We start from the raw sequence: 23,795 nt of genomic DNA, 5'->3' as shown, positions 1-23,795 counted from the left end.
GTTCCAAAACTTCAATCTGAAAACAACAATTCTTCGATCAATATCCAAGTCAAGTTAAATCAATCGATAAAGAAGAATATCGATACTATACCGGCTCAACTCTTCCAAACTGATCCAAGCTGCAAGGCTCGCAACTCCAAAGACTTCAAATCAATCTATCAGAAGAAGTCATAGCGATCAAAATCGATATCAAAACTCATACTAAGCTCGGTATAACTCAAAACATCGAAACGATATCCAAAACTCAAACTGACGGCATAACGGCTGTAAACTGACCAAACCGAAAATGCAGACAGCAAAACAACAACTCAACAAACTCATTCCAATCCTCAAACATCAAACCCAACACAATATCAACACATCTCAAAATCAAGATTTTCGAAAATGACAAGAAAAATCATAACAATTCCGATCGTCGTTAGATCTCCGAACCTTCTTAGATATACGATCACTGCTAACTCATAATCATCCTCTCCGAATATAAACAAATTCTGACAACATCGATAAATTCAAACTTCTCAAAATTAAGATAAACTTACTTCCAAATGGAGCACTCGTCGCTGTGATCGTAGATATCAAGTCAGAAATCAATTCTAACGGACGGATTGAGCTAGAATCGAAATCACAAAGCTTGGGGGAAAGCTTTCGGTCGCTTCAATGGATGGAACACGGTTTGGAGAAGAAGATGAGATGATTAAAAAAGACTAAGTCAAAGTAGATAATATAACAAATCCCATATTTGCATTTCAGTCCATGAAAATTCCGAAAATTGCAAATTAGACCCTGTTCTCTAAAAAGTCGGCTCTTGAATTCTGAAATCACTGTTTATCTCAAATAACATCAATTAAGATAAAAACGGGGCATTGCATGTCCTGGCTTGCAAAGTCATTGCTTATGAAATACGACCGGAGCGTCCGATCCAAGCCTTTGGATCGTTCGATCTTAGGGTCATGTACAATAAAATTTATATCCATTTATCCAGATATATCAGACCGTACGATCCCTTTTTGGAGCGTCCGATCTGCACGGGGCCTCCGAACTAGGCTCCGATCGGTTCGGAGAGTTCGAACATAGTTCGGATCGTCCGAACTACCCGAAAACCCAAAACTCTTTTGACCATTTTTAAGATCCCTTAATCAATTTTTAGCCATTTAAACATAATTAGATTCTTGATTACTTAATTTGGAGATGGGTTATTACATTCTCCCTCAATTAAGAGATTTCGTCCTCGAAATCAGGACTAGGATAACAAAACACAAAGCTGAAAACATCTTATTACAATACTGCAGTTACAATTACAACTTAACTGCGAAATGAAATACAATCAAAACAACTCTGGATGTTTAGAACGCATACGACTTTTGAGCTCTCAAGTAGCTTTCTCGGTACCTCGACGCTGCCACTGAACCATGACCAGAGGGATGTGCTTATTCCAAAGCACTTTGTCCTTCATGTCAAGGATTCTGAGCGGTCTCTCAACAGAAGACAAATCAGGCTCCAGCTGAACTTCTGTATGATGCAGAATGTAAGACTCATTTGCCACGTACTGACGAAGTAGCGACACGTGGAACACATTATGAATACCAGATAGATACGGTGGTAACGCCAAACAATAGACTACATATCCGACCTTCTCCAAGATCTCGAACAGACCAATGAATCTCGGTGCTAACTTCTCCTTGATACCAAATCTCATCACCTTCCTAAAAGGTGAAACTCGCAAGAAGACATGTTCCCCTGTCTCAAAATGCAAAGGTTTGTGCTTGGTGTTGGCGTAACTGGCCTGTCTATCCTGTGCAGTCTTGATCCTCTTCTTGATCAACTCAACTTTATCCAAAATCTGCTGAATCAGTTCCGATCCCTCAACTTGTCTCTCCCCTACTTCATCCCAGAATAAGGGTGTTTGACAACGGCGACCATAAAGAGCTTCAAACTATGTCATGCCAATGCTGCGATTGTAGCTATTGTTGTATGCGAACTCTATCATCGGTAAATGATCCTACCAGGATAATCCAAAGTTCATCACTGAAGTCCTCAGCATGTCCTCCAATGTTCGAATAGTCTTCTCGGACTGACCATCAGTCTCCGGATGATACGTTGTGCTGAAACTCAAGGTAGTACCCAAAATTCGCTGAAAACTACCCCAAAAACGTGAGGTGAACCTCGGATCCATATCACTGACAATGCTCAAATCTCCTGAATGTACAATCTCGCCATGGCATCAAAACTGAATTCGCGATTGTGCTAAATAAAATGAGAAGATTTGGACAATCTGTCCACCACAACCCATATAGCATCACACTGTCTGGACGTCATGGGCAATTTGGTGACAAAATCCATCGTCACATGTTCCCACTTATATTTTGGAATCTCAAAACTATGCATCAAACCACCTGGTCATCGATGCTCTGTTTTAACCTGCTGCCAAACCAGGCAACGAGATACAAACTGATACAAACTGTGCTTCATACCTTTCCACCAGAACATGGTATGTAGATCCTTATACATCTTGGCACTGCTTGGGTGCACGATGAACCTACTACGATGAACCTGTGACAGAACTTCGTCTCGCAGGTCTGAGTCTCCAGGTACCACGGCTCTGCCACACAAACACAATAATCCATCTGTCTGAAAATAAAAACCAGATGTGTTGACTCCCTGATCAAGTCTCGCTAATTTCTGCGTCTTCGAATCAAAAAACTGAACTTCTTGGATACGAGAAAACAAATATGAATCGGTTAATACTGAGAAGACTCGGATCCTCTGTTGTCCTTTCTTATGCCGAAACATAAACCCTGAAGAACATCACTCTCGAATGGTGCTAGCCCTTGGACTAATATTGAGAGCACTGATACTCACTTTTTGGCTAAGTGCGTCCGCCACTGGGTTAGAAGTACCGGGATAGTGATTAATCTCACAATCGTAGTCTTTGAGAAGATCTAACCATCGACGTTGTCTCATGTTCAGCTCCGCCTGAGTGAACATGTATTTCAAACTCTTGTGGTCCGAAAAAATCTCGAACCTCTTGCCATACAAGTAATGACGTCAAATCTTCAGTGCAAACACGATTGCTGCAAGCTCTAAATCGTGCACTGGATATTTTCCTTCGTGGGTCTTCAATTGTCCAGAATTCAATCACATGCCCATTTTGTGTCAACACACAACCTAACCATTGAAGAGATGCATCGGTGTATACCATATAGCCCCCGGGTCCTGATGGCAATTCAAGAACAGGTGCAGTAGTCAGTCGGCCTTTTAACTCGTCGAAGTTCTGCTCGCACTCACTTGACCAGAAAAAAGGAACATCCTTCCTTGTCAGCTATGTCGATGGTCTAGCAATTCACAAAAAGTTCTCGATAAATCACCGATAATATCCTTCCAATCCCAGAAAGCTGCGAATCTCTAAAGTTGTAGTTGGACGCGACCTATTCAAAATAGCTTCAGTCTTACTTGGATCGACTGACACTGCTTCTTGAGAGATAACATGGCCAATAAATATCACTCGGTCGATCCAAAACTCACACTTGTTAAACTTGGCATATAACTGCTTCTCACGGAGAATCTGCAGTACAAGGCTCAAGTGTTGTGCATGTTCATCAACACTGCGTGAATATACCAAAATGTCGTCAATGAAAACAACGAAAAACTTTTCTAAGTAATTGCGGAATACTCTGTTCATCAAATCCATGAACACCGCAGGCGCATTCGTTAACCCAAAATTCATCATTAAAAAATCATAGTGACCATATCGGGTACGAAATGCTGTCTTTGAGATATCCATATCTCGAACACTCAACTGATCATACCCTGACCGCAAGTCAATCTTGGAGTACACAGCGGTACCCTGAAGCTGATCGAACAAATCAACAATCCGTGGCAAAGGATATTTTTTCTTAACCGTTGCACGATTCAACTGTCTGTAGTCGATATAGAAACACATAGAACCTTCCTTCTTCTTGACGAAAAGAATTGGCACTCCCCAAGTTGAAACGCTCAGTCGGATATATCCCTTATCCAACAAGTCTTGCAACTTCTATTGCAACTATCTCATTTCTGCTAGAGCTAGACGATAAGGCGCTCGAGAAATCGGTGCCGTCCCTGATACAAGTTCAATCCCGAACTCGACCTCTTGGATAGGAGGAAATCCTGGAATATCGTCTGGAAAGACATCGGGATACTCACAAACTATGAGTAACTTCTCTATTGGCCGTCTACCTACGGATGTATCAATCACATGGATAAGGTAGACTTTCCCACCCGCCTCTAAAGCCTGAGTGGTCCTCAAAGATGAAACCAGAGGCATAAGGGTTCGCTCTCCTTCACCATAGAAAAACCAGCTATTGCCCTCAACCAGACGAAACTGAAAAATCTTCTGATAAAAATCCAGCGTAGCTCTATAATAGGTCAAGATATCAATACCCAAAATGAAGTCAAAATCCTCCATCGCTAGAACCATAAGGTTTGCTAACAACTCAGAGCCCTCAAACTCTAATGTACATCCTATGACTAAATGCTTGGCCAAAGCCGAATGACCAGTCGGAGTAGACACAGATAACACTACGTCTAAAGGCATGTATGGCAACCTATAGCGCTTGACGAATCTTGTTGAAATGAAAGAATGTGATGCACTTATATCGATGAGAACAAATGCAGGAATGCTGCATAAAAGAAATTTACCTGCTATAACGTCCTCATCTCCTGCTGAATCTGATCCTGACTCAGCGCAAACACCTGTTCGGGTACACGCGGTCTCTGGTTGGTGCTCCCAATATACTGTCCCTGCGACCTTTGTGGAACGGAAGGATGAGAACCAGATCCAGACGCTGATCCTCCGGTAGCCTGTGGGTAGTCCCTCTTCATGTGGCCAATTTCGCCACATCGAAAACAATCTCCTGACTTGCGACACTTCTCTTTTGGGTGACGACCTCCACAAGAAGCACACACTGTCCCTGACCCTTCTTCCCAAAGTGATAAAAACCACTCTAACCGGAACCAGAGGAAGAAGAAGACACTCACTGCTTCTTAAAAGACTGAGCCCTCGGTCCCAAGGAATTTCCTTGTCGGAAAGAAGAGGAGGAAAAGTTTCGGTTCCTTTTGAGAGTATTCTCCGCTTGGCGGCAACGGTTCACCAACACTTCATACGACGTCGGATCGTCGTTGATAGACACTAGCGAGTAGATCTCCGGATTGAGACCCTGCAAAAACATATCGTACTTGGCCTCCGAGCTGCTGGCAACATACCGACAGTAATACAAAAGTTTAAAGAACTTTAATGGATACTCGTCAATAGTCATGCTTATGGGTGGGAAATCGGTTCGGGTAGTTTGGGTTTTGACCCGACCCGAACCCGATCGGGTAAAAAAATCGGGTAGTTTGGGTGTTTAATCGGGTTTTGGTGGTAACTGAACCCGATTAATATTTAGTCGGTTCGGGTTCGGGTAGTCTAATGCTACCTGAAATACCCGATCGGGTACCAGACTAATATTATTATTTATTAATATATTTTTTAAAAAAAATTAAATGGGCTATTATTTATTTGGTTTGGACTTTGGAATTGGATAAATAAGCCCAGTAGCCCATTAGTTTGGTGTCTTTGCCATGAAAATAAATTTCCATCACATTCATAACATCAAGCTGGTGAATTGTTCAATCCTAGATTTTGAAATACTTTCTTGGTGCTTCATGTAAATATTAATTTGTAGTGTTTTTTCCATTTTTTAATTTATTTTTTAAAAAATAAGAAACCTGAAACCTACCCGACCCGAACCCGACTTAATCGGGTACCCGACTAGGTTGTCGGTTTGTTTTCGGGTAGTGTAAAACACTACCCGACTAGTCGGGTACCCGACCCTTGCCCACCCATAGTCATGCTACCTTGTTTCAGATTCATCAGCTCATTCGTGTTCGCCTGGCATAGAGCGGCAGAAAATTAAAACTCTTGAAATGCTGTACAAAATTCTGCCGAAGTAACTAGGCCTCGTGCTGTTATGATCGGTGCGAAAGTAGACTTCCACCATTTACGAGCATTCCCATGAAGAAGTAATTTCACATCCTACATTTTCTGCTCATCAGTGCAACGATACACCTCAAAGCAAGTTTCCATTTCTTCCAACCAGTTCTCTGCCACATTCGGATTCTCGCCTCCCTCCAATGGTTTTGGAGCCATCTGCACGAATCTGCGCAAATCAAATCTCTCTCTATCATCCTTGGGGCGATGGTGTCTCCACTGTGGTTCTCTGACCTCATCATCCCCCCCCCATCGACCACCGATGCTCCCATGACTTTCATCATCTTGACCAGCCATCTGGAAAAATTAGTCAAAACTTAAACCTGAAGATTGAATTCCTATGTCCCAAATTCAATGCATGCTCTGATACCAATAAATATAGTGACCCAACCCGAAATCACTAACTAATCAGATATTAAGCATGAAATCTTAAAACGATATTAAATAAATCCAGCGGAAACTGATGTCATTAATACAACATACACCGACAGAACAACCGGGCTAAATTAAAATATTATACAACCCCATCGAACGAAAGATATTAAAATCCAATATAACATCCTGGACAGGAATAGGATCATGTCGCAACCACTGCAGCTCAACAACCGCTACCACCGGGTCTGTCAAAACTAAGTCCTGCCCCATGGAATAGGGTGTCCAACAAAATACTAGGACGTGAGCATAAACGCTCAGTACAGAAGTACGGATATACATATATCATGCATGCACATGCAATATGAAGGGTACTGGAAAACCTATCCAGAAGACTGCTCAGTCAAGGCGTCATGGTATGTAGCACTCTAGGCCATCGCATCAAGAGGTGGCTCTCATACCATACAACCGTGGATATATAACCGGTTTCCAAATCCATGGAAATCCATCCACTAAAATACGGGGTTGAGCGACCCCTACTACAGGCTATGAAAATCAAGGCATAAAACTCAACGTATAAATGCATGCTGCATAATATCAATGTGCATAGTAATGCCACATACAAAACATGCAAACATAATACATGTATATCCAACCTGGTATCTCGGATAATACGTCCGTACCTCTAATTAGAAACCAAAGAACCCTAGCAATCTAGTAGTCCAGGTACTCACAGTCCAATTCTATAGGCAATAATTACCATATCACTTATAATACTCTAAAATCCTTAACTAAGCTATCTCATACTCCCTAATCTCTATAAGGATCCAAAGTTATACATGTGTACGTAGTCAGCCCGCTGATTGCGACTGCCTCAAAACTTAAGCACAGCTCCGCTAATGTCCTCGAAGCGCTCCGCCACTCCCGGCTTTCCAATACGACGCCTAGAAACCCCTAATATCGACTAAAAGGAGCTAAGAACGATAGATAAGATTTGGAAGGTGCACTTGAAACTGATTCCTCGGCCCTCTATTTATAGACACAGTTCAGACCGTTCGAACCCCAGGATCGGACCGTCCGAAATCCCCAAGCAACCCCCTCCGAACACGTGTCCTGGCTTGTGAAGTCATTGCTTACGAAATACGATCGGAGCGTCCGATCCAAGCCTTCGGATTGTCCGATCTTAGGGTCCTGTCCAATAAAATCCTTATACATTTATCTGGATGAGATCAGACCGTCCGATCTCTTTTCGGAGCGTCCGAACATAGTTCGGATCGTCCGAACTACCCGAAAACCCAAAACTCTTCCGATCTTTTTTAAGATCCCTTAATCAAGTTTTATCCATTTAAACATAATTAGGCGTTTGATTACTTAATTTGGAGACGGGTTACTATAGTTTTTTAGACTAAATTTCTAAGAGTTCTAATCGAGAGTCGATTGGATTGAGTTTTTGCAAGATCTTGTATAAAACAAAGTCTTCTAGTGAAAATCCTTCTGGAATTAAAAGAAAGGGAGATGTAGAAGCTTAGCCTTGGAATTTTCATAAAAAATCTCTGTGTTCTTTACATTATTTATTTTTTCTTATCCGCTCTAGTAATCAGCTCAACTTTGCACCACAAGATTTTTCCCCACCGACCAGATCAGTTCTTGCATCAGCTTGTCTGTTAAGAAAAAATACATAATCAAGCTGGTAACTCAGCTTAATTGTCGTAAAATTTTATAAAATATTTTAAAGTATATATTTATTCCCTCTCTACACACATTTTCGATGCTAACAAGTGATATCAGAGATGGATTTTTGCTTAACCAGAGCTGCACCCTTTGTTACTATGGCATCTTTAAAAAAAATTCTATGTTCTCTAAGGAAGAATATGACGATTGAAAAATTCGAATGCAGGAACATTTATCTGTCATGCCCCGGGCCCAGGCCCGTGCCTACGTAACTGCACAATGGGCTCTCATAGCAACTACTTCGTATTCATCCTCTATTTACGAAAATTATTAACTCAAGTTGCTATATAAGTCTATTGTAGCCCATTATAAACTCATTTTAAATCTTTCATTTTTTCCATGTGGGACAGGGGTATCACAATCACCTTTAGAACGTGACGTCCTCGTCGTGACCTGACTTCTCGATCCACCATCACCGAGAATCTAGAGGTGGCTCATACGGGATCAATAGGTGGCTCCCATCGTGTAGCACTTTGCCTCGCAGGTTCAAAAGGTGGCTCCAACGCACGTATCACGTTGCCCCGCATAGCATTTATTTCTCGAGGTCATCCGGCTAGTGACCATCTCTGATACCATTCTGTCACAACCCGGGCCCAGGCCCGTGCCTGCGCGACTACACAATGGGCTCCTATAGCAAATACTTCGTATTCGTTCTCGCTTTACGAAAATGATTAATCCAAGTTGCTATAGAAGTCCATTGTAGCCCATTATAAACTCATTTTAAATCTTTCATTTTTTTCATGTGGGACAGGGGTATCACATTATCATCCCAAGATGATTATATGTGATACATCATTATTGATGGACCAATGAAGATTCTAAAAGTTAACACCGTTGTGTCCATTACGGAAGGTGCTCCTCAAATGATCGAAAAGCCGAAATCATAATGGAATGTCGAAGACAGAAAGAAAGCAAATCTTGATAATGTTACAAAGGACATCTTATACAAAACTCTGGACAAAAAAATATTAAGTAATATCAAAACATGTACTACTGAAAAGGATATATGGGAAAAGCTCACACAACTATGTGAGGGAAATGATCAGACCAAAGAAAACAAACTGACATTGACCATACAAAAATTTGATAGCATCAAGATAAAACCAGGAGAAACAATGAATGAATTTGATGAAATCGCTACAAGAAAAAAGGCTAAAAACTACGGTTTTTCACCGTTGTCGTAGGGGGTTTAAAACTGTTGTTGAAGGCCTTGTTATTAAAAATCACGCTCAAGACAATGGTTTTACAACGGTAAAAAACCGTTGTCTTTGATCATGTATTTTTAACAACAGGGTCTTCAACAACAGTTTCAAACTACCTACGACAACGGTGAAAAACGTTATCTTTTCAGAGAAAAAAATTTAAAATTTAATATATAAATTTTCAATATTATAAATTAATCAAAATTTAAAATTTCGAAAATAAAATTTAATATAAAATTTTCTAGTGTTACAAACCATTCAAAATTAAAATTCTAAGTCAATTCACTAAAAAAAATAGAGCTATTAACTAATCTTGATAAACTTGAGCTGGTTAAATAAATGCAATTTCCTTGTCCCTTCCTAATTTCATCTTTTGTTAACTAACATGTGTATATGGATAAAGAAATTAAGCAAGCTTCTGCTCTGGTTACTTGTGATGAATTCTAATTGATATAATGTAATTACATTTCACTCAGAATCTCAACTTAATGAAAGAAATCCAACTAGTACTAGCGTCATTATTGAACTAAATGTTTTGGGAAAGAACTACAAAAAACAGAGAAGTTTCTATGAAAGTCATGAGAGCTCTACCAAGAGAGTGGAATGTGAAAATCATTGCTATGATAGAATCAAAGTATCACAACAAAATTGAGTTGCATGGTCTTTTTGCAGACCTAAAATCTTATGAATTTGAGCTGGAAGATCGAATTGAGGAAGAACCAGTTATCCCACAAACAACAAAATCATTAACATCAGCTGAAGAAACATCATCATTAAAATCAGCAGAACAACCGAGCTGATGTTATGTCACTGTTTATGAAGAAATTTGAAAAATTCATGATAAATTAATCATAAGAACTTTCAAAATTCCAACAAGAAAAGCTTCCATCGAAAAAAACCAGTGCATGATGATCGATCTTGCTACAATTATGGAAGGAGATGACACTTCATAGCAGACTATACCAGACAAAAGAAGGATGAAAATAAATCTTCTGAAAGAAGAGTTCCAGAGAGGAAAGAAAGTCATTCCGAAGAAGAAAAGAACAAAAATTCCTCATGGCAGAAGAAAACAAGAGCAAATGGGCTGAATAGAAAATGATATTTCTTGCTCAAATGATTCATCAACTAAGAGTAATGAAGAAACAACCAAAGCCTTGATGGTTGATGTTGAACCAGAAACCATGTAAGATGGAGAGGTATTTAACTTTACTTCTGATAAATTCACTGGATATGATCTTATTTATGCACTTATTGATATGATGATTGAGTATAAAAGACTATCTCATTAGTTTGAGAAAATCAAAGAAGAAAGAATGAACTTACCAGATAAGCCAAATCAGTTGGATTGTAATCAGTTCAATAATCTGACAGTCTGAGAGATCAAGTAAATTTGCTCATGACATAAAACACTAACTTGACATCAGAAATCCATGTGATCATATCAGAAAATCAAATATTGATGAATTTTGTTTAACTCTTGGAATAAGTCTTCCATTACACTGGATAACATGCAAGGAATACAAAAGCAAGCTGGTGATAGGACCGGCCTAGAATTTAGTATTAATGAAGGCAATACATCTGAGATTGATACTATAGTGACCTGACCCGAATCATATACTAGTCAGAAACATAAGCATGCAATAAATATTAAAGTAAATTTTAATCAGAGAAAATAGCAGAAACTAAACTCCAAGCATTAAATCCAAAAATTCCACTGACAGAATACAACCAAATATCTCATCAGTTTGATGAAGCCAGAGCAGAAAGAATAAACAGACCAGATAAGTCAAACCATGCATTTGGATTGTGACCAATCCAATAATAAAATTCCTCAATACACCTAAAACACAATCACGGTTTCTTCCAATTGAATTTCAAAAATTCAAGATTCTTCAACTTTCATTTCATTTTCAATCCAATTTTGAAAAATGCATTCATGGAAAAATAATGATTTCAATACTCCTGGAACAAATACTTCTCAATTCATCGACGAGCAAATGCTGAGTTTTATGTTCAACCAAACCTAATTTTCCCAAAATTCATCCAAGTCTCTCCTTCTACTTTTGAAACCACATCTACTAAATCTAGAAAGAAAGGGAAGAACATTATTGTTGGTGATAGGGGTGAAGGCGCCAAAAGAAAACCTTGGACAAAGGCGGACGATGAACATCTCGCAAAGACATGGTGCGAAGCTTCTACCAATCGGCACTTGGTAATGATAAAAGAAACACCAGTTTCTGGGAATTGGTTTGTGTTGGGATGCAATAATTGTCCTTACTAGGTAAAACGATTGAATCATGACGCTTAGGCTATTCTAAGGTTTAAAAGTTTTAAGTTGGACAATTACCACCCGCAATAACTTTTGGTAAAGCAGCAAGCACTCGGTCCTACAATTGTATCAGAGCCAAGGTCATGGGTTCGATTGTCATTGATTGCGAGGAGTGAAATTATCGAGAGAAAGATTGTTGGGGTGCAATAATCGTCTTTGATTGGTAAAACAATCGAACCATAGAGCTTAGGTTGCTGTACGATTTAAAAAATTTTAAGTTGCACAATTACCACTAACTATAACTTTTGGTAAAGCGGCAAGTGTTTGATCCTATAATTTGAAGTGAATATAACCATGGATTGCTAAATGGATAGAAACTACGTTCACAAATGTTGCAAGACAAATGTTCGTAAAAAATTCAATAATTAACTTATTTAGTTTGTATTTCATTATATTCCAACTTCTAACCAATTCACCCCACTTCTATTTTTTAAAATACTTAAACCACTCTCACCCCACTTCTACACATTTTCTTGGTTCTAGATTCCAACTTCCAACCAATTCACTTTTTTATTTCTCTCCCATATCTAAAACCTATTCATTCTCATTTTTTTAATAGTATTTCTTATTTTTCAGATCTAAGTGAAATATTTTTTCAACCCAACACAAAAATTATACTCAATTTTTTTTAATTTCTAGCGAATAGTATTTTTTTTTTCATTGCTTTCGTTAATATCTTTTATCGCACACGTAATACGTGTGCTTATTTTCTAGTTTTTAATAATATTTACTGGCCGTTGATTCGATCAATCTGGCAGTTCAAATTTTTTTAAAAAAATATATAAAAAGTTGGTCATGTGACCAACATTTCCGTGTGCGGGTTTCCTCAATCTCTGGAGGGGAGGATGATTATGGAGATTATTCTATGCTACACCTGAAGTCTTCTCCTTCCATGATGTGGTCAAATATCAACAATTGGATCATCAACACATATGTCAATTTTTATAAAAATATAGGGGTCCCACGTGATCTAATGATATTGAAATAGGGGAAGAAATACTTTCGGTGTAGCATAGACTAACCCATGATATGGGTCGAGGAAGTTGGGATGCCGCTGTACGTGCTCTAAAAACAAACATTAACAGTTGACTTTTCACCAAACTTTCTTGACATTTTCACTATGTAAAATCTTTTTGCTTCCACAACTTAAAAACTTGGTAATAAAACCCGAGAATACAATGTGCGACAAAAATTAGCTTCAATCAACGCACAACTAACTTCCTAACTTTCTTGAAAAACAATTCAAATCTTCAACCCGAAGCCCCTTAAAACTCTAGCCCAAACACCTGAACGTTTCGCTGCAGAAAGCTCGATGATATTTGGATCTTTAAACTCCGCTTCTTCACTTAATTCTTCAAATGCATCCACCACATTCTGCAATCTTGCAACAAGTTCAATCAAAAGTGATGCAAACGTAGCCAAAGACAAGGAACTCGCGCTCTGATACGTCTTGACTTCATCTTCTTTGATGAAATCATCGCCTTCGTACGTAATCCATGAAGGCCATGGAGCATGTTTTCTTAGCTTGTGCTTTGGCAAATAATTGTTTGGCAAACGGGTGGCAGCCGATATCTGAGACGACTTTACATAAATCGACGTTTCGCTTAGAGATTTCACGCTGAGATGCATAGTTTTATCATTGTCGAGATGTTCTAGCTCTTTGGTTTGATCCCTTGTGATTTCCCAGCTCTCTGAATTGATCAGAAGAAATGATCTTTGGTCTATTTTCTTCTGTAACTGCTCGCCTGCCTCGTGTACTTGTTTCAGAATATTGTCATGCGGGCATATTTTTTCCATTTTTTCTAGTTTATTTCCAAGCTCAAGCAGGACTTTTGCCCCCTCTACACCAATCCTTTGAAGCTGGCTTCGAAAAACATGCCTCTTCTCCGGTGGCGCCTGCAAGAACATCGAATCAGCACACGTTTTGATGGACTACAAGACATGAGACGTTCGAAAACGTGGTGGATTAGTACTGTAATTTGTATATTACCTGTATTTCTGATAGGATGCAGCCATGGAGTGCCATTACAGCATATGCACAATGCCTGACCGCAGAGCTTACTTTCACATAAGTTCTCCATGGGCGTGGATGCCTTCTGTAACGCCCGTGAGCCGGCTCCCAAAGAGCGAAATTCAACTGTTCGGAAAAGGATATAGATTTAAAGTATTAAGAGGATTCATGTAACATGTTTGTGCAGTGAAGAAGAAACTGTAAAATTTCGAGTTACCAATGTGTTCTCTCGGTTTGCGGATTCTATCACGGATTTATATCCGAGGTAAAGTTGATCACTTGAGGCTTGTTGGCTCATGAATCTACTCGAGGTTCTGTTCAAATCTATAGTTTTGAGGTAGCCATTCACACAGCCTATGAAAATTGAAACACAATTGAAAGAAAATTTTGGTTTTGAACTAAAAGAGTGTTGAATTGTCATTTGAGTAGATGTGTTAACCTTCTAAAGAGTTTGCAAGATCTCTGAAATTATTCACAACCAAGCGATGAAGATCGTCCCCAGACCAAATTGGGTAGATGCAAATGTTTATGATGAAGCAGACACAAGCACCAACTGCTATAAGAACGAGTCGAGTCAGAATCGCCTCTGTATATTCTCTGGTTCTGTTCCCAGCTACCATAAGTATGCAGAATGTGAGCACAAATACCCGGTATCCATACTCATATGGCGCCATAGTAGGGTAGAGTTTCAAGTATGATGCGGTAGTGCCTGTCATATCGCGAAGCTATGTATAAGATATTGTTGGTTCAATCATAGTGTTCACCATGCTGTCCTGTTAGAGAGTATATGTGGCAAAATAGTAGAAAGATTTTCGAGCTGTAAACGTTAATATCAACTATAGCTTTAGGTGAATCTCGATATGACAGACATCCTGTGTTCTCTGGAAACTAAAAAGTCAAAAGTAATGCGATGTACAAACCAGTGATGAAAAAACTTATGACGATTACGACTTTTTCCCCCTTCCCGGCTAGGAGGGACAACCCGGCGAAGAGAAAGGCAAGCATTCCAGCACAGAACGTCCCTAAACTACGGTTAAATCCTTTAATGAATGTTGCACCTGCAAATTCATTCAACAGTTCAAACGTCACGTTTTATTACATAGGAAGAGGAAAAAATAAAAACACACATACAACTCATATGGTATACTGTTATTTTAATATGAAACACCTATGCTGAATTCAAACATGACAATAACAGTGAGAATTGCCCAGATTGAGAACTGGGAGATATCGGGAAGAGGCTTTTTCCAGAATATGAACAACGACACAAGTGCCAATGCAAATCCCATCTTGAGGGCATATATGATTTTTCTAGGATCATTTCTCCCCATCTCCATAGCTTTCTTGGCGAAATCGAATGAATCATTCCAGCACCGAGTGAGTTTATCATGGATTGGTTTCAGCCAAATGCAAGAACATCTTTGGCCTTCATTTTCTTCCAGCCCGCGGAAGGGCGGAAGCAATCTTTCCTTGCTCATTTCTGGCTGATGATCGTTATGGAACAGAAAATGGTTTCCCAGGAATGTATTTGAAGTTGATTATTTAACCACAAGAATCTTGTAATTAACTTTGATATCAAGCAAAGGGAATAAAGGTCGATTTTAAAATAAAATGACACAACATATATTATAAAATAAATGCACAACACGTAATTAATATAATTCTAAACTGCAATAAAATGAAAGTAGATCAGAAGAGGTCAATCTTTGAATTTTGATGATGTTGATACAATCAATGATTCCAATAAAAAAACTAAACCACGTTCATTAATTACAACTTGGAACATAACAAAATAAGCCTGTTTTCGATTTTCTGAAATACAATAATAGATTTGACACCAATTTCTTCTTAATTTATCTCTCTTTCATCTGTAGCACCACGGCTTATTTTTAAAAAAAAAAATATTTTCATTGATCAACTCCTATTTGCTGGCGCTTATTAGAAGCCAATACGATATCCTTGTCAAAGTTTTAATAAATTATAAAAAGGGCAATTAATGAATATTTCAGCCATGGCTTTTCATATGCAGAAACAAGAATAATATTTCCCTTCAATAATTTTCTACTGGCTTTTCATATTAATGGAAACAGATGAGACAAGAACAAAATTTGTGCAGTAAAAAAAGGGAACTTTTTTTATAATCTGCTGTGAAATAAATATCATATCCTTTTAACAGATGTCCCTTGAACTCTTATCTTTTGTTACATCATTAATTATATGCGGCGGGGTGAACCTGTACGAGGTACAACCATATAATTAGGTTCAACGGAATTGCAACTCCAGGAGTAAACGTGGCACTTCGGGTTGATTCTCTTGTCGTGAAACTCTAATCAAATTTCACGAGTAATTATATTTATTCAAAAATATTATTTCAATTTTCTCCCTGATTCATTTTTTAAGACGCAGGAGGTGGTGGACAATTGGAACACTGATTATATAAATATTTAAACGGATTCAATACGTTAAATTTTTGAAATTCTGATCTACGTATTGGCCGGTATCGACTAGTTATATAATAATGCAGGTTGTGGTAGCACACGAGGCATTTGATCTACAAATCCAGTGTCCACATTGCTCAGCTCTTGAATTTCAAGAATCTCCACCCTTCTCTTCATCTTCTTTCTTATCTTTATCGCCACATCCGCGGGGACGAATCTCCCGCAAACGCTTACCCTGTATTGTTGTTTCTCTATCAAATGTGTCTCTATTTCTACAAGAGTATTATTGTTAATATTAGGAGATGTAAAATGACATATACCAATAATTAAAGTAATTTTTTATAATACATGTTGTGTGCTTTTACCTTTCATATTTAAGAGGATTCTTCTCATTTTTCTGCAACAAGAATTGCAGTCTAGGTTGACCCTCATCACCATGTAATGAGCCTGTTTGTTTACAACGATGTCAGATCGATGAATTAAATATTTTCTAATCTTACACGCGTTGCATGCTATATAACCCATTTCTTTAACGAAAATAAAATAAATGATGAAATTTAAAAAAAAAAAACAAAATTGACATTTCGAATTTCGATATAAATATCTATCAAAAGAATATGGCATTCCATAATTAAAGACCTATTAAAAAAATATTAAATTAATTTATGGTACATTTGACGTTGCGACGACGGACCATGACACTAAATTAAAGATTTCAAGTTTGATAATATATATATGTGTGTATGTGCGCGCGCGCGCGAAATGGAACTCGCGCGTATATCAAACAATGTTATGAGATTGTCCACTTTGAAACTCAACCATCATGAATTTGTTTTTAAAACTTTACTCAGAAGGTCTCGTATCAATGAAGATGTATTTTTATTTTATTAACACATGATCTTTTTCATGTATTTTCAAGTAGAACTTTGATTGAATTCTCAACAAAATATATATATATATATATATATATATATATATATATATATATATATATAAATAAGTATGATTTTGACGATGAAGAACTCGAAAAACATACATTAAAAAGAATTAAATTCTTGCCTTTCCTGCCATGAACATGGAGACCGGGAAGTTCTCGATATATTAATGGCAGCTGGTTTGTCACAAATAGGAGAAATGAGATGATTTTGTTTTTCAGGATCATGGCTATTTCTTTGTTCTAAAGATTAATACTGTGAGAAGGTTTCCTGTTCCAAACAAGGTATATTATATCTTCTTTGCAAGGTTGGGAATCCTTAGCAAGAATCCTTAACTTGTATATTGATATATAACGTAAAATAATTATAGACAACTTGTGACTTGTGTTAAATAACTTTTGATTTGTTAATATATTTGGACAAATTAAAGGAACCATCCTTTCCTTGTTATCAAAAGGGAATTTGAACAAATCCTTTTCCACAAACCAATAGAATTTGAAATATTTGACACGTTACAAGGTGCCATTTTTTTTATTCGTTGGCCATAGGCATGAGATTTATTTTCACAAATAAATAAATAAATAAATAAATAAGAGTGTGAGAGTTGAGTTCCCTACATCATAAATCCAAATATTTTTATGATGGATTTATGATGGATAATTGGATTCAAATATTTTGAAGTATTTTATAAATGGATTTTTGCCTCCTTAAATTTTTCCATTTTTAGTTTTGTCCCCTACGGACTCACCAGTGTGAAAAATAGGCTCCATGGACCATGATTTAATATTTTTTGAGATAATTTTTTATTTAATCCCTCATTTTATCGTTTCCATGGACCATGATTTAATATTTTTTGAGATAATTTTTTATTTAATCCCTCATTTTATCGTTTTCTAATATAGTCCCTTGTTTTTCAACTATCTAAATTTAACCCCTTATTTTATCACATATTCTCAATTTAGTTTTTCGTTTTTCAAGTGTCCCGAGTTAGTCCTTCATTTTACATATTTTTTTTCTCTTTTTATATTCTCATAACTATTCGGTTAAAAAAGGTGGGGAAATAGAGCAAAGCAAAGCATTTTCTCATAATAACCACGTCAATCAGTAAAGTTCTCAACTTTCTTCTAAAATAGAAATATAAATTTTTTTATAAATCCTAAATCAAACAAAATAAGACCTTGATACCCTCACTCAAGCTTTCATCTTCTATCTTTGCTAGTAGTTTCTGCCCTCAATGTTTTGTACATACCAACCCAATTTTTTTGTTTTTCAACTCTTTACAATTACATCCATAGGTTTTTAAAACAGCCGTGTTTATATTGTATCAAATTGGACTTATAAAATTTACGTATTTCATTTAATTTAAAAAACTTAAGGAGAAATTACATAAAATGAGGGGTTGATTACCTAAAATGAAGGGTTGAGTTGGGACCATTGAAAAACTAGGGACTGAATTAGGAAAGTATGATAAAATGGAAGACTGAATAGATAATTATCCCCTGAAATTATGTCCATTTTAACACTCAAATTAATGGGAGGACCATATCCGAAAAACAAAATGGTAATGTTGAGAGAGCTTTTAAAAAGCACTTCTCAACTTTTTCTTTCATAAAATTTCAAAACTTCGTCGAGGAAGAGCTGAGAAATATTTTTTAGAAGCTTTCTCAAACACTACCATAATCGAGAATATGACGTAAAATGATGAACTAAATATTAATTATCTATCGTTTTTTCCACAAATTGTATGTGATCATATAATCACTTGTATTCATTGTTACATATCATATTATACTAGGAAGGTGGCACGTGCGTTGCACGTGAAAACACATAGTGATGATGTTAACATAATTGAAGACATGTTGTATGAAATCGGTTGAGCAAAACAATCTAATTGTGTGAGTGCAATGAAACGAAAAAACTTATAGCTAATATAGTTCATAAGAAATAAATTAGTCAATTAATGACTATTTATGTTTTAAAAAAAAAAGAGGTAGCAATGGTAAAAAGCGAAACAAAGTCATTATAAAAGCAGGTAATCAAGTTTTGATAGAATAATCCGTTAACGTTTTATTTTTTTCCCCTTTATGAAGTAAGTTTTTTTTGTTACGTGCAACACGTGTCTTGATGCGTTTTGTATATTCTTCAAGAAACTCGTCATCTTGTATGTCCATTGCAGTGTGACTTGCTTCACTTTTCACGGGAATGTTTTTCTTTGTAGATGTGGATGCGGATATGTTTGATCCTTCGTTGACGGCACACTTTGTCTCCTTTGATCAATGATTTTTTTTTTGAATGTGGTTTTTGAATGATCTCAACAATCATCAAAACCTTGTCTTTATAGTTTTTGTCAGTGTGATCTAACTTGACCAAAAACCTGTGGTTTTCTTTGTGATAGCTAATTATGTCATTATTTTTCTGCATTGTATGTTAGACTTATTATATTAGATCATATAGTTTGAAACAATATGATGAGGAAAAAATGTTTTAATTTCCTAATGATCATATATGTTGATCTTACCTGGTCACAATTCAGTATGTATTTTTCGACCGAAATACTAATGAATAATGTGATAGTTTTACCAAACATAGTTACTCTTGCAACTACAGTTTCATCTTCAATCAAGACATTAAGTTTACATCTGAGAGTGTAGTCAATAAGTACATAATCATTTGTGGGTATAATGATCTGCAAAAGAAAAATCGGAAGTAGAAGTAATAAGAAACCTTGGAACTATCTCGATGGATATATCTGTACAGTTTGGACAAGACATTCCATTAGTTGTTTTGTAGCAATCGTACAACAATTGTTGTAGGTATCATAAAACAGAGAGACATTGTTAAGAAAAAGATGGCTTTTTCCTGATGAAATGAAAATTGAATACATGTAACAGTCGAAAGATTTCCCATTCCTTTTAAGTTAATTAATGTATTTTTAATTTGTTATTTAACAAAATACATATTAGTTTTATTTATTTATTTATATATGTGTCAGTAAATAAATGCTATTTGACGAAAAATCAGGCTTTTGATAAAAATATATTGTTAATTGATTTTTTTACGAAAAATAGATTGTGTTATAAAATATTTATTTATTTTAAACTTATGAATTTTGAAATTTTAAAATTAATGCGGTCAAAATTTTACGAAAAAGTAACCATAAATTTAATGAATATTCATTAAATATAAAAAATGAAGATAAGTGGTTTTGTTTTTAGAAAATCATTTGTTCAAAAAAAATTCAAAAATATTATAAAATATTAAAACGTTTTAAATTATTTGAAAGTAAATTAGGTGTATTTAAAACTTTTCATGTAACAAACTATTTAATAGTTTTTTGGACATTATTCATACATGTGTCAGTAAAATAATGTTGTTGGACGAAAAATAACTTTTGGTAAAAATAAATTGTTAATTATAAAATTTTAAAATTTATACGATCAGACATGATTATTCATCCATTTGAATTTTTGTATGATGAACCTTGCTTATAAATATTCCATAATATATTTCAAAGTCATGAAGTATCTTGTAAGATAAGATTTATAGAATATAGAGCGCTGAGTATTCACTTATATATATAAAATACGAAGAGAAGTGATATATTTTAGAAAATCATATTTTTAGAAACTTATTTCTAAATCGTTAGAAAATATTAAAATATGTTTAATTATTTTAAGTAAATTAGATGTATTCGTAATCTGTTATGTAACAAACTACATATTAGTTTTTTTTTAAAAAAAAAATTATTCATACATGTGCTAGTAAAGGAATGATATTGGACGGAAAGTTAGGTTTTTGATATAATGAATATCGTTAATAGATTACTATTTTTTACAAAAAAATAGAATGTGTTTTAAAATATTTCTTGATTTTAAACACATAAATTTTAAAATTTTGAAATCAATGCGGTCAGAATTTGATTATTCAAAGTAATAAATATAAAAGATATATCGATTTGAATTTTGTTACATTGAAATTCGCTTCTAAATATTCCATAATATCTTTCGAAGGCATGAAGTATTTTATAAGATAAGATAAATAACATATAATTTGCTTTAAATAAATTAAATATATGTTGTAAAAAAATAAAATGAGAAAATATTAAATAGTAGGTTCAAAAAATATAAATGTAGACAATAAATAGTGTTTAAAATACATGTATTAGTTTTTTAAAAATAATATTTTAAAAATAATTATATGACACTAATATTATATATATATATATATATATATAATTTTGAATTGCTTTATAACTAAAATATTTTTTAAATATTTGTGATATTTTGAAGACATAAAATTATATTCGTAATTTTTTATGAAACTTTTTTTAAAAAAAAAAAAATTGATTGTAAATGTAATAATGTCTTTGAATAAAAAAATTGGAGTATGATATAAAATTTTTTATATGGATAAGATAGAGTGAACCATATATTATTTTTGGCAATGATGAAATGAAAAATAAAGTTTGATCTTAGAAATATAGAGGACGCACAATTCATAGTTTGAAAATCATATTTGTCCACATATATTTGGTTGGAAATGAATTTAAAAAAGGAAGATAATATATCAATTCAAATTACTTTAGGCCTACTATTATTTTAGAAATGTCATTGAATCTTTTGAAGTTAAAAAATTAAATTGATAATCTATCTTATTGAAAAAGTAGCAATATATGCTCAAGCTATTAGCAGTCAAATTAATAAACAAAAAAGAAATAGATAACTTTGAAATATTTTCGACAACATTATTTTTAAATTTTCATCATATATTTTGAAGATAAAAGTAACCATGAGTTTTTTTTTTTTTTTTTTAAATAAAAGTAACCATGAGTTTTATGAGTACTATCCATTAATGGATATTCAATAGCGTATAAAAGATGAAGATAAGTGGCTTTTTAATGGTGTTGGACGAAAAGTAAGGCTATTGATTAAAATAGTGTTATTAGGATGTACTTAGAATTTTGAAAACTTTTACAGCAACAGCAACAACAGCAGCAACAAAGATAAACAAAGTCGAGGCGAGAGAAACTCTCTATCCGCAAATCGAAATTGCCCGTTAACAGTGCTTAAACGTTGGCGGCAATTGTCTCTAAGATACAACGATTATACAACCGAGATATAGCAGCACAACAAATATCTCGATCTTCGTCGAACTAAAATATGTATTAACTTTTTTTTTGTGAGAGAGAGGAAAGAATTCACAGAGAAATCTGATGTATTACGTTATCAGATGTTTCAGATTATACATCTGCGTTATAACAGTCATATATATATATACTATGACTTCAAAAAACACGTTTTATGGCGTAAGGATACAACCCATAATAGAAAAAGCCCAAAAAGAGACGCAATTTTCGGACTGTAGAAGGTGCACTCGGTCGGTAATTTTTGACCGATCGAGCGCCCCACTTTTGACAAACTTTCTGTCTCGCTCAAATAAGGGTGCGCTCGGTCGGTAGTTTTTTACCGATCGGTCGGCCAATTTTTCTGAAGGCCACTGTCTCGCAAGTTGATCATAAGACCTCGCCTCGCCACGCCGAGCCGGTCGGCCGCGCGCGCGTGTTTGTTGAATCGATTAGCGTCTTGTCCCTTTACAAAACATCCGGTGCCCTAAAGGCCGAATTCCATAATCCAAAGTTGGATGATATAAGGTGAGCAACAAATTAAAGTTGTACCAATGTGAGACAACCAATTCCCCATTTTCCTCCAATTTATTTCACCAAATTCAAATTATTTGTAATACTTGGGACAAACTTTTCAAGCCATTTGGGACAAGCTTTTCAAGCCTATTTCTTCCACAATTCATTCAATAACAATTTCCAACAAATAGTTCGTTAATTAATTATTATTTTTAAATAAATGTAGTGTGTTATAAATATTCATTTATTTAAACTTATGAATCCTAACATTTTAAAATTTATACGATCTGACTACGATTTTTCATCAATTTGAATTTTTTTACGACTAACCTTGCTTATAAATATTCCATAATATATTTCGAAGTCATGATACGTACACTATCTTGTAAGATTAGATTAATAGAATATAGTGTGCTGAGTATTCACCCATACATATAAAAGATGAAGAGAAGTTGTATATTTTTTTTAAAAAATCACATTTTTAGAAATTTATTACTAAAACATTAGAAAATATATATTAAATTATTTTAAGTTAATTAGACGTATTCGTAATTTGTTGTTTAACAAACTACATATAAGTTTTTTTTAATTATTCATATATGTGTCAGTAAATGAATGCGATTTGACGAAAAGTCAGGCTTTTGATAAAAATATATTGTTAATTGATTATTTTTTTACGAAAAAATAAAATGTGTTATAAAATATTTATTTATTTTAAACTTATGAATCTTAAAATATTAAAATTAATGCGGTCAAAATTTTACGAAAAAGTAACCACAAGTTTAATGAATATTCATTAAATATAAAAAATGAAGATAAGTGGTTTTGTCTTTAGAAAATCATTTGTTCAGAAATTTATTTCAAAAATATTATAATATATTAAAACGTTTTAAATTATTTTAAGTAAATTAGATGTATTTATAATTTGTTATGTAACAAACTATTTAATAGTTTTTTGGACATTGTTCATGCATGCGATAGTAAAGTAATGTTGTTGGAAGAAAAAATAACTTTTGATAAAATAGATCGTTAATTAATTATCTCTTTTTAAGAAAAAATTTAATGTGTTATAAAATATATTTAATTTTAAACTTATGAATCTAAAAATTTTTACATTAATATGATCATACTA

The 23,795-nt window shown here is 34.9% G+C and overlaps 3 protein-coding genes across 3 annotated transcripts; all 3 read right to left on the bottom strand.

The window, feature by feature from the left end:
• Window positions 1–4,042: 4,042 nt before the first annotated feature.
• LOC140872483 (uncharacterized) lies at window positions 4,043–4,879 on the bottom strand. Its single transcript, XM_073275331.1, has one exon. It carries the CDS (start codon window positions 4,877–4,879, stop codon window positions 4,043–4,045), a length of 837 nt encoding a protein of 278 aa, XP_073131432.1.
• A 7,980-nt stretch (window positions 4,880–12,859) lies between these two features.
• On the bottom strand, window positions 12,860–15,149 carry LOC140872597 (aluminum-activated malate transporter 4-like). Its single transcript, XM_073275490.1, has 6 exons — window positions 14,821–15,149; window positions 14,573–14,710; window positions 14,092–14,361; window positions 13,870–14,006; window positions 13,632–13,778; window positions 12,860–13,537 (listed from the first exon to the last, which is right to left on the bottom strand). Exons 1-6 carry the CDS (start codon window positions 15,128–15,130, stop codon window positions 12,884–12,886), a joined length of 1,656 nt encoding a protein of 551 aa, XP_073131591.1. The 5' UTR covers window positions 15,131–15,149; the 3' UTR covers window positions 12,860–12,883.
• Window positions 15,150–16,039: 890 nt separating this feature from the next.
• Window positions 16,040–17,247, bottom strand: LOC140872411 (heavy metal-associated isoprenylated plant protein 19). Its single transcript, XM_073275205.1, has 3 exons — window positions 17,150–17,247; window positions 16,456–16,537; window positions 16,040–16,362 (listed from the first exon to the last, which is right to left on the bottom strand). Exons 1-3 carry the CDS (start codon window positions 17,165–17,167, stop codon window positions 16,157–16,159), a joined length of 306 nt encoding a protein of 101 aa, XP_073131306.1. The 5' UTR covers window positions 17,168–17,247; the 3' UTR covers window positions 16,040–16,156.
• Between the last annotated feature and the right edge of the window lie 6,548 nt (window positions 17,248–23,795).

The sequence above is a fragment of the Henckelia pumila genome, unplaced genomic scaffold, assembly GCF_033568475.1.
Source record: "Henckelia pumila isolate YLH828 unplaced genomic scaffold, ASM3356847v2 CTG_466, whole genome shotgun sequence".
Classification (NCBI taxonomy): domain Eukaryota; kingdom Viridiplantae; phylum Streptophyta; class Magnoliopsida; order Lamiales; family Gesneriaceae; genus Henckelia; species Henckelia pumila.
This window is presented reverse-complemented; position numbering and strand designations above follow the sequence as displayed.

What these genes read in the sequence shown, in the direction of transcription:
- LOC140872483 (XM_073275331.1), bottom strand. Translation starts at nt 4,879, where the DNA reads ATGTGGCGAAATTGGCCACATGAAGAGGGACTACCCACAGGCTACCGG.
- LOC140872597 (XM_073275490.1), bottom strand. Translation starts at nt 15,130, where the DNA reads ATGAGCAAGGAAAGATTGCTTCCGCCCTTCCGCGGGCTGGAAGAAAAT. An exon ending in CATGTTTGAATTCAGCATAG is followed by an intron (nt 14,711 to 14,820) that starts GTGTTTCATATT and finishes ATGAATTTGCAG; the next exon opens with GTGCAACATTCATTAAAGGA. An exon ending in CATAAGTTTTTTCATCACTG is followed by an intron (nt 14,362 to 14,572) that starts GTTTGTACATCG and finishes GCGATATGACAG; the next exon opens with GCACTACCGCATCATACTTG.
- LOC140872411 (XM_073275205.1), bottom strand. An exon ending in AATCCTCTTAAATATGAAAG is followed by an intron (nt 16,363 to 16,455) that starts GTAAAAGCACAC and finishes ATACTCTTGTAG; the next exon opens with AAATAGAGACACATTTGATA.